Source organism: Pteropus vampyrus, unplaced genomic scaffold, assembly GCF_000151845.1.
Source record: "Pteropus vampyrus isolate Shadow unplaced genomic scaffold, Pvam_2.0 Scaffold270, whole genome shotgun sequence".
Taxonomy (NCBI): Eukaryota; Metazoa; Chordata; class Mammalia; order Chiroptera; family Pteropodidae; genus Pteropus; species Pteropus vampyrus.
The window spans coordinates 1,107,047-1,117,916 of NW_011889051.1; the positions used below are offsets into that span (position 1 = coordinate 1,107,047).

Sequence of the window (10,870 nt, forward strand, 5' to 3'; positions counted from 1 at the left end):
TTTTTCATTGCAATACTGGGTATTTTCATTTAAACTATGGCACAGTTCTTTTTTCTCCTGCTTGGAATTGTGCTCCGTGAACGTTGTCTTCCGGCAAATTTTAAAGAAAAGAACCGATTAAGCACTTTGCTTATTAATGACAGGCTATTTAAAGCAAAAACAAATTTTGTATTAGAAATGGCCAAGTTTGAAAAAGAGCAACTATTTTTGCATTCTCATAAAGTCTTTTAGATCAGCTTGACGATCATCAGCTTTTGAAATGTGAATTCCTACTGCCACAGTAAAGGTCTCATTTTTATAACACCACGAAGCACTGTGTTTCTTCTTGGCTTTCCATCCTCCTGTCCGGGGTCCCGAGGACGCGCCGGGCCCCGGGCCAGCACCTACCGGGGGGCGGCCGCGCTGTGGAGCTGGGTGATAAGCCAAAGCTCACCCAGTCGCTTCACGGGAACGGGGCGAAGGAGGGGAGAGTAGCGAGGCCGGCCTCTTCCCCGCGCGCTGCAGAGCGGGGTGGGGGTGGCGGCCGAGACCCTCCTCTCCGCGGCCCGTTACCTGGCCTGACGGGAGGCCCCCCGGCCTCTCCGGCCCCTCCCCGCCCTCGGCTCGCCTGTCGCCTCTCTAGGCCGCAGTCATTTCATCTCGGTCTCCTCGTCACCCTGCGGGGGCCCGGGGCGCGTGCGCGAAGGTGGCGGTAGGGGGCGTGGCAGGGCTCAGGGGCGGGGCTTAGGGCGGTGGGCGTGGCCACGTTCCACGGCACGTGCGCGAAGGCTCGCAGGGGGCGTGGCGTGGCGGGCTTAGAGGCGGGGCTCCGGGGTGGCGCTGCCCAGAGGGGCGTGCGCGGGCTCGGTGCGCCAGGACGCAAGCGTCGTCCCGCGGCGCCGCAGTTGGGCGGGGCTGGTGCGCGGGAGGCGATGGCTGCCACTTTCTTCGGGGAGGTGGTGAAGGCGCCGTGTCGAGCCGGGACCGAGGACGAGGAGGAAGACGGCGAGGCGGGCAGGGAGACGCCCGAGGACAGGGAGGTCCGGCGGCAGCTGGCGCGGAAGAGGTGAGACACGCGGTCGCGGTCCCAGACCCGGTACTCGGCCGGCGCGGGCGCCCGGGGCCGCGGGGGCGGCCGCTCGTCGCCGCTTTGTTCGGGGAAGTCCTCGGCATGTGCGGGGAGAGCGGTCCCGGGGCTGCGGCGCGCAGGCGGCACCTGCCGCGGTCGCGGGCTGGTAGTGTCCGTTAAAGGAGCCGCCTCCGCGCCTGCCTTCAGCGTGGGTTTAGGTCGTTTCCTGCCCTCCCCTGAAACCTCTTCCCGTACGACAGCCCTGTACCTTCGTGTCCCAGGTTTGTGTCATAGCTTTGGTTCATGGACATGACACAGCTCTTAGAACTTTTCTCTTCTACGCCCCACACTTAAGTTAGCATTACGTGTCAGTGGCAGTTGGATAATGTCTTTTAAAAGTACGAATACGGTAATTGGAGAAGGTAATAAAATGAAGATTTTGCCGCATTTATTTAATCTCCCATCACCCCTGAGTGAGTCCCAGCACCGTGGCCTTTCACCTCTACACTTTTCAGAATGCTTCTCAAAAGTTATAAGGCATTTTCTTGCATATGCTATTATCACTTATAGCAAAACTAAAAAATTTTGATACTCTTGATACTGTCAATACAAATTGGATAAATTTAATCAGATTTATCTAATTGTCCCAGACGTCCGTTTTACAGTGGGTTTGTGTACATCAGAATTCTAACAAGGCCCACACGTTACATCTAGGCGTTTCGTCTCTTGAGCTTCCTTTCATTTAGAGCAGCGCCCCTCCTTCTGCACCTCTGCCGAGACTGGTGGTCCTGTAGCATGTCCCACATCCTTGATTTGTCTCATGCTTTCTCTTCCTGTCATTTAATATGTGTCCATCATCTGCATTCTCTGTAAAGCTCCTTCTAGAGGCTTGGTCAGATTCAAGTTCAATACTTTGCTGGCAAGAATGCTTCGAAAGTGGTGCTTGTTGTTTCTTACTGCACGCTATGCCCAGTTATCTCTTTTTTAGGGACGCTAAGTGGGTCAGGTGGACAGCCTGATCTCTTTTGTAGAGTTCTCCAGGAATTTCATATACAATGGTTTTATCCGTTGATTATTGTCGCCCGGATCCATTGTTTCTTGAGGATTATAATTATGTTCTTTATAAAATTAAAATTTGCATTTTACTTAATGCAAAATTACACTGATGGTAAGCATCCTTTTTATCATAATCCAATATTAATTATATTTAAGTTGCTTTAGTTTTGTCTTTTGTTTCTTGTGTTAGGGAGGTGCGGCTTCTTCGACGAGGAACAAAAACATCTTTGGAAGTGTCTCTGCTAGAAAAATACCCCTGCTCCAAGTTTATAGTTGCTGTAGGAAATAATGCAGTAGGTAAGTGGGAATGCGTTAGACTACACATTTCGTTGAAAGGATAAAATCTCCAGTTACTTATGTTTCTTTTCATCATAAAAGATTTTAAGTGTCTGTCATTTCTTTTGGAAAAAGTCATAGAACACCTTTGTCTCTGAGTAAAATCTATCCCTGCTTATATGACAGTCTCTTTTTGATAAACTTAAAAACTGAGATTTAAAAGAAATGTTCTAAGTTTCGGGAACTTACAGATTCAAGGGCTCAGTCCTGGTGTTTGCGGTATTTGGGGTGCCTTAGGCTCCTGCACTTGTTTTGGCCAGACTGGGTGGGGCAGAGGTGGTGCGTGTGTACATGGCCCTTGGTAGCGATGGCTCTTAAATGTTTTTGGATTAATGAACTCTACAAATAACGGGAATGGCTAATATTTTGAGAACTCCAGTGCTAAGGTTTTTACACGCGTGAATCTGTTTGAGAGGTTAAAGTTAGAGCGGCACAGAGTTCAGCTGGGACAGCGTACACGTGCAGGTACCAACACCTGTGTAATTTAGGGGTTCACTCGTCCCGAGGAGAGCATTTGGCATCTCTCTAAGATCCCATGCCCTCCCTGTACGGTAGCCCCAGTGCTCACAGAGCAGTACACGGTGAATAACCACTGACTCGTTCATGCGAAGTTCTCTGTCCTGAAGCTTTCCGGATGAGTGTCACACTGTGAGAGCGTGGTAAAGTCTGTCAGACCTGTCGTCCCAGTTCCTGGCTCTAGTGCCATCTGTGCTCAGGACCTGGCCTTCACCGTCTCAAGGCCTCAGTTTCCTTTTCTGCAAGACGGTAGTGCAAGGCCGATGGCCTCAGACGGCTCTTTTACCTCTAGAATTCTAGACTAACTTGAATGAACTTATTTTTTTATTTTTGTTATTATTTTTTAGTTTCAAATAGTCATCTCATTTATTAGTCTCTGTTATTAGATTTTACAGAGACTGCTTTTTTTAAAAAAACCCTTTTATGGTACAACTTAGTCTACATGTGATTAAATATTTTGAAGTGCAGAATTCTTTTGTGTGGTTAGAGGGGGAGCGACCTTCAGCGGGGTGAAGGTTGGGTTTGAGCTCAGTCGAAAAGAGGAGCAGGCATTTCCGAGGTGCCATTTAGTAAGGCAAGAGGTGGACTGATTTTTTTATTGAATAGAAAACACACCTTGAAACCACTAACTTATTTGAATTGTTTTCCACAGCATTTCTGTCGTCATTCGTTATGAATTCGGGAGTCTGGGAGGAAGTTGGTTGTGCGAAACTCTGGAACGAGTGGTGTAGGACAACGGACACTGCGCATGTGTCCCCCCCAGAGGCTTTCTGCGTGTTTTACCATCTGAAATCGAACCCCTCGGTACGTGGGCCTTAATTTGTATGCGTCAGAAGCAGGCATCGTTTATGTAGTGTTCATGTGAACGCCACATTCCTCCATATTTACTGTCGCACTGAGACATTCTAGAAGTCCGTAGGCAGTGGCAGTCACCACTTCGTTACTTAGATAAATATTAATGTGGCACATACAGCGTGTTGGTAAAATTCTTAGGAGATTCTGAAATAAGTTCGTTAGAAATGAGCTGTAAGCATTAGACGCTTAAATCTTACCCTCATTCAAAAAATTATTTCAGTTGGCGCCTCAAAAAGTGCAAAAATGTGTCCACTTCGTCAGCAGGGAGTTCTGCTTTGTTGCCGTATACCCAGTACTTAGCCAGTGCCACGTACACGCTAGAACCCAGTTAACGTTCGTTCAACAGAAATAAAATTCCGTGGACATCAGGCTTTCATCCTAACCTATTTTGTCCTGATATTTTAAGTCAGAAGAGGCATTCTGTACCTGAAGCCGAATGATTCCTTTAGATTACACTTGTCCTGATGCTAAGGTTGGGTTCATTCAGAGAATGCAGCACGCTAGGCAGTTTGGGAGACAAGTCAGGCAGATGAGGCGGCCAGGCAGGTTATGTATGTGTCCCCATCTGCTTGTCTGACAGAGCGTCATTCCACACTGCTGAGCACTCCGACAAAGGCCAGGGACAGGGACTCAAACAATGGAAGAAGTCAGTAATTCCGTAATATAATAGCGTTGCTTATTTCAGAAGGTAAGGACCAAATGGCAGCCTTGAAAACTGTAGAATTTGATTTTATAATACAGTTGGTTTCTATAACATGATCCAAAGTTATTGAAGGATTCATAAGGATTATTATAAACATCCAGTTATAAACTAAGCACGCTCTTTGTAACAGCTTAGTTACTTTAGAATAGGCAGCGAAGGTCAGGTAGAAGATCAGGTCTGGTTATCCGTACTATTTATTGGTTAGAGAGCTCTTGAGTATTCAGATCCTTTGTGTGTAGCTAGTTACATACCCAGTCTTTTTCTTCTCCCCTGTCCCGGGGCCTCCTTTTTCCCCTCTTGTGCAGTTTTTGTGCGGTCGTTAGTGTGTTTGTCAGTATTTTAATAGAAAACGTGTTTGACGTCTGCGGACAGTGTCACAACCGGGAGTCTCATCCTCTCATGGCATCGCGGCCTTGCAGACGCTTTCACCTTGAGCATGCGGTTCACGACTTGGTTTCCAAAATAACACCTTCTTCACAGGCTTCAGCAGCGCTGCAGGATGCCATCTGGGCCGAGACCCTGTCAGGCCGCTGTCCTTTACTCCCATAGCACCTGGTGTCATCTGGCGATGACGTTCTAACTTTGAGTTTGGTTGTCACAACGTGTGACCCTTAGAAGGGCAGCAGGGCTGGCAACATCCCTGTTTTATAAAGAGGATTCCAATGGGATTTACTGGGAATATCTTCAGCGTCTCACAGTAGCTGTCAGTGTGCACTTTATTCTGATGTTAATTGCCATGATTAGCTTGATTCTTAAATTTTAAAGAAAAATAAGCCAGTAGCAGATTCAGGAAAGTGTTATCTAAATCGTATATTAGGGTTCACATAACATATATTGTGATACGTTGGGGGTGTGTGAAATCTCTTTGACCTTAGAAAAACTTGCATTTTGGTTTTTCAGGTTTTTATTTGCCAATGCAGTTGCTACGTTGCTGAAGATCAGCAGTATCAGTGGCTGGAAAAGGTGAGAGATGCAGGCCGGGTGTGGTCGACGACAGGAGTTGCCATTTGTTAAAGGTTCAGTATCTCTACACTTAAACCTTCATTGTCACATATCGAAGTGGGGAAGTATTTGGGTTTTTTCCTTAATAACGTTCTAGAAATTTGTTACAAGATATAAAGAATAAAAGAACCTATTTCACAAGCGTAATCAGCATTGTGCTAGGTTATAGGTCATAGAGGGATGTTTCTGCTCTGTGACAAAATGATATATATATATTACATATGCGTGTGTGTATACTTAATTTGAAACCAATTTTGTGTTAGGTTTTTGGCTCTTGTCCAAAGAAGAATATGCAGGTAACTATTCTTACATGTCGACATGTTACCGACTACAAAACTTCAGAATCTACTAGCAACCTTCATTCTCCTTTCCTGAAGGCCCTGAAAACACAGAACTTCAAAGAGCCTCCATGCTGTTCACTGCTAGAACAGCCCAACATTGTGCACGACCTTCCTGCAGCAGGTAGTATTAAAACAGGTCACGGTTCATTGTCATGGCTTTATTGATAGTCGTTACTTTGAATGTTAGAGACCTTTTTGAGGGAGTGTGTTAATGACGAGTAATAGCGCATTGCTGTTTATCTTCAGTTTCTGTAGTTGCTAGTACATTGTATTTGGTTTGCGTTTAAAAATACTCCAGACACAGAGCAGCTCAGAGTTCTTAACTCTTACCCTTCAAGAATGCTGTTTCTTTTCGGTCTTTGGTACCTCATCATGCGAGCCAATGCTAGGTGTACGTTGCTGGAGTGTGAAAAGTTAGTGAAGTATGTTTTAATCGTCAGAATAAGGCTTCAGATGTTGAACCTTGGTGGTTACTTTAATATATATACACTTTTTCTTACCCCCATCCCCCAGTTACTTTAATATTTTATCTTTGGGCTTTTGAGCCACGCTTCCCTTGTCAGGCCTGCTTCCACGTCTGGAAGTGGACTTTCCCTTCTAATAAAGCTTTGCTTTTCTACTAGGGGGGAAAAAAGTGTGTGTGTGTGTGTTTTATCTTTGTTCCTATTACTAATTATACCCTAGCATCATATCAAAATTAGATTGTCACTTTTCAGTAGTTAATGTTATAGTACAAATTAATTGTTATTGGTTAATAAAGGGTTTTTTCCTTTAAATGTTAAGTTAATTAGAATACGTGGCTAAATATTTTACATTATGTATTGTATATTATTTATATTATAGTCAACAAAACTTTAATCTCGTAGCTATGATGCGTTTCAGCATATGTTCAGGAAGTGCAAAATAATATTTGCAAATGCAGGAGAATACTTAGGAAAATAATTGGCTTTGAAAGAAAATATGCATTATAATGGGTTCAAGATGGCAGTAAAGGCTTTGATTACAAGAGGCAACAGAGACAGCTGTTTTTAAAAACAGTAGTATTTAGAGATGATTCACTTAAATATTCTATAATAGAAAACTCGAGTGTTTTTCTCCTTGTGTGTTCATAGTTCTGAGTTACTGTCAGGTGTGGAAGCTCCCCGCTGTTCTGTACGTGTGCTACACTGACGTCATGAAGTTAGACCTAATCACAGTCGAAGCTTTTAAGCCCGTGCTTTCTACCAGAAGCTTGAAGGGTTTGGTCAAGGTAAGGTTTTACTCATTGACTTAATAGCCGAGTTACTATAATGAACTTAATAAAAAACATAAATGTGCAATAATCAGTTTAAAACCTAAGTAAAATGTAGAGATCCTTTTTTTCTTAAAGTTTTCTGATCTGGCAGTTTGAATGCGATCACCACCCTCTCTTCTAGCTACACCTCTGTGACTTGAGTATTTTGTTCATGTCTCATAGATCAGTGCAGTGCATTTAAATCCCAGGTGGCTGTGTAGAAAGATGGTTTTACTGTTCAAGAAGTTTCTGTCACTGACTCATTTGGAAGGTTATAATTTTTGAGAAGGCATTTCATTCAGATTTAATCTAGTCATTTGGAAGGTGATCGTTTTTGAGAAGGCATAGTATGGATCAAATTAACATAACATTTATTCATCTAATTTTGATGGGACTGGGTCTGTGAGGGGAAGATAAAGCTGTTTCCTGCCTTCAGTCTGTGTACTACGTCTGTGGGCTCTTCCTCCAGAAAGATGTGTACACAGAACGTCTGCCTGTTACTTCAGGTAGTTTAGGAAACTGCCCTATTTCCTAAGAGATTCGCTGGAAGTCCCTGGACTCTCAGTTTGAGAACAACTTCCTTAAAGGGACGAGGTTATGGTAGCGTTGTTCCGCAGCCCCGTTTTATGCTAGAATAGCCATTAGTGTTAACTTTTCCGTGTGTTGGCGTCAGCTCATTTCACAGGTCTCGTAAGTTAGTTTTCTTGCTAAAATATCAATTCTTTGTGGGAATGGGCCATGGTTTTTCATTCTGGTATCCCGAGTTCATCACGTATGCAGCCCCCAGTAACCATTTGTTGAGTTAATAAGAGTAAAACTCTAACTTACAGTAGTCGGCCCTCCTCATCGGATGCATGCACTGTTCTGTGCCATTTTGAATAAGGAGCTCGAGACTCCTGAGTCGGAGACACATGACTTCATCACAGCTTGGCAAGAAGTGTGAGCTTCATGTTTGCATCAGTGACAGAAACTTCTTGAACAGTAAAACCATCTTTCTACACAGCCAGGATTTTGATATCTGCGGGGGTCCTGGAACTAGTCCCCCATGGATACCGAGGGATGCCTGCCGTGTGTCATTAGATCAGCGAGAGTAATGGTTAATCTTTCTGGCAAAACGAGTCATTTTATATTAGTCACCCCCTCTGAAGTATACACTGATCGTCTGGTTTGCTCCCATGTCACTGCGAGCGGGCGCCTGCTGCCTGGTTCACGTGGTGCCCGCTCAGTGCACAGGTGCTCCCGGAACACCTGACGCGTTCTGAGAACTGTGATGCATCTGTCACACAGTGTTAAGTCAGCTTTCAGCTTTTAAGCATATTTTGGAAGGGGAAATTTAACTTTCTAAACCTTTTACTTTTTGCTTTAAACATAATGACTTGAGGTAGGGCGAGGCGGCTCTTTGGAAGAGCAGTTTTCTTAATGACCAGATACAGTCTTCCTGAGTCCCACTTCCTGCCGATCTGAAGTGCTGTTTGGGGTGCGCTAATGACTGCAGGATGAAGTGCTGTTGGGTCAACACCGTGGGTTGTCTTGTGTGCCCACTGCGTGGACCCACAGTGCCAGGTGGCCCTCCGCTATGGGGCTGCCAGGCCATTGGCGCCACCGCCTGGAGGTAGCACAGGTAATAAGCATCCTGCCAGGCTGATGCAGAGTAGCACAGCCATGTGCCGGCCAAGGGACGGGCGAGGCTGCACGGCGGGGGGGGTGGCCCCGGAGCTGGATTGAAAGCTGGATGAATCCTGGCAGAGAGTAGGGGGTGGTGTGGGCAGCCAGTGGCGAGTTTAAGGTGCCTTGAGGAGCGGTGGCGAGGGTGGTGTCGGGCTGCAGACGCAGGGGAGGGCCCGCATGCGAGGTGGGCCGAGCCGGAGCCTTCTGTCTGCCAGGGCTGGGCAGGGTTCCCGCGAGTCTGGGTGACGGGAGGACCCGCTCAGACGGTTGACCCGCCTGCCCTTCGAGCGTGGTGGCGAGAGGCAGCAGCTGCCCCGTTTGTGTCTTGAGGGTGCAGGGATCGGGCTGTGTAAGTTGCTGCCGACTGAAGTATCGGTCTCACTTTGTCACAACTTTATTCTCTCCTTCCAGAATGTTCCCCAGAGCACAGAGATACTGAAGAAATTGGTGACGACAAATGAGATTCAGAGTAACATTTACACGTGACCCAGAGACATTTGTGACGCCTGTCTCCTGTCCGTTCCGTTTCGGGGAGCAGCCGCACTGATTCATGGCTTACCGTGTTCCTAGAGGCTTTTCTGAGGGTGTTAAAAACAATAAACTTATTTTAAATTTATTGTAGTTACAGTTCCTATTTCATGGTGGAACTGTTCACATTGGAAATAAACCAGTGGTTTTTTTTATCCACTAGGTGGGAGTATTGTATTTGAATATTTTGAGGTAATATAAATTTTTAAAAGAGCTACAGAGAAGAACAGGTGGTACTAAAACGGCAAAATATAGTTAATTTGGCACAAAAATTATGATAATCTGAATGTTGATGACTGGTTGGTGATTCTCAATATGTAGAAAGTTTCTGTTTTATGAGTTCTACAGTTTGTTTTGTTTTGTGGCTAAAAATTGATGATAAGGTAACAAAGTTATGTATTTGCTCAAAATGGTGGTAGCTGACAGGTGGCCTTTTCACCCAGGCTTCCCCGGGCGCTTTTGCAAGGCTGCCGCGTTGGTGTCCTCAGCTCTCCTGGGGAGGGTCGTCTTCGACTGCGACTTGAGTCATGGACTTGAGTCAAGTAGCCACACTGCTTCACAAAACCGCAAACTAACGTGCATTTGTGAAAATGAATTTTAAAATGGTGTTCAGAAGTGCTTATTCTCCCTTCTTTTTAGTTACTGAATTATTTATGTATTGCAGATTTAGACAGCTTGCCCGTTTACATCTTCTAGGTTCAGTTAGTTACTGTTCTTCGTAGTGGTTGGAGGTGGCGTGGAAGATACTGTGTTTGCCGACTCCTTGAGCTTGGTTTCCTTTGAATAATCAAGTGCTGGAAGTTTTATGCATGGCCCACGTGTGAACGTGTCCTAACGGTAGAAATTGAAGGGTTTTTCTTGTGAAAAAGCACACAGCCATTTAGAAGCGTGTCTGCAGAGCCCTGAGGTGACATCAGTTGTGAGAATGAAAAGACATAAAAATCTAGATATGTCGAATTTTAAAGCCAAAGTATCTAGGCAGATAAGAACAAAACGAAAGTTACTGCCTTGTCCATCAGCTATTACTGCCTAATACGCACACTTGACCTTGGAGGCTTAAGTAACCTGCTGGAGCATTTCTTACCATGATTGCAGAGGAGCAGGAGGGAACGGAAACCTACAAGTCCCTTTCCAAGCCTCTGTCAAGTTTGCCGCGGTCCCGGTGGCCACATGCAGAGGCAGTATGGGAAGGGTCGGGATGGGGGCATGACAAACTGGGGCTGTTAACAGTCTGCCTGTGTCTGCCTCCTGAGCACAGTTACTTGCCCTCGCGGCTGCAAAGTATGCGCACCCCATCCAAGGACACCCAGAGTCCCATCCAGGGTCTCAGACGTGAAGTCTAGGGTCTCATCACCCAGATGTATCTGCTACAGGCAGACCATCTGCAAGAAATACTTGCATTTGAAGGGCAAAGGCTAGGTCACGCGAATGGTCACTGAGCTACGATTCTGGAGTTCCGCTGGACAGCTAGTGTCAGACCCCTACTTGGGAGAGAAGAGCGTCCCCTGACGGGGCCGTTTCTGTTCTCTGGCTGAGCTTCCAGT

The 10,870-nt window shown here is 45.8% G+C and overlaps 1 protein-coding gene across 1 annotated transcript; it reads left to right on the top strand.

Annotated features, from left to right (window-relative positions):
- Positions 1-844: 844 nt before the first annotated feature.
- Positions 845-9,486, top strand: PSMG1 (proteasome assembly chaperone 1). Its single transcript, XM_011375310.2, has 7 exons — positions 845-1,045; positions 2,295-2,401; positions 3,609-3,760; positions 5,415-5,477; positions 5,780-5,978; positions 6,970-7,106; positions 9,210-9,486. The coding sequence occupies exons 1-7, from the start codon at positions 912-914 to the stop codon at positions 9,282-9,284; spliced, it is 867 nt and encodes a 288-aa protein (XP_011373612.1). The 5' UTR covers positions 845-911; the 3' UTR covers positions 9,285-9,486.
- The last annotated feature ends 1,384 nt before the right edge of the window (positions 9,487-10,870 follow it).

What these genes read in the sequence shown, in the direction of transcription:
- PSMG1 (XM_011375310.2), top strand. Translation starts at nt 912, where the DNA reads ATGGCTGCCACTTTCTTCGGGGAGGTGGTGAAGGCGCCGTGTCGAGCC. An exon ending in TGTAGGAAATAATGCAGTAG is followed by an intron (nt 2,402 to 3,608) that starts GTAAGTGGGAAT and finishes TGTTTTCCACAG; the next exon opens with CATTTCTGTCGTCATTCGTT. An exon ending in GCTTGAAGGGTTTGGTCAAG is followed by an intron (nt 7,107 to 9,209) that starts GTAAGGTTTTAC and finishes CTCTCCTTCCAG; the next exon opens with AATGTTCCCCAGAGCACAGA.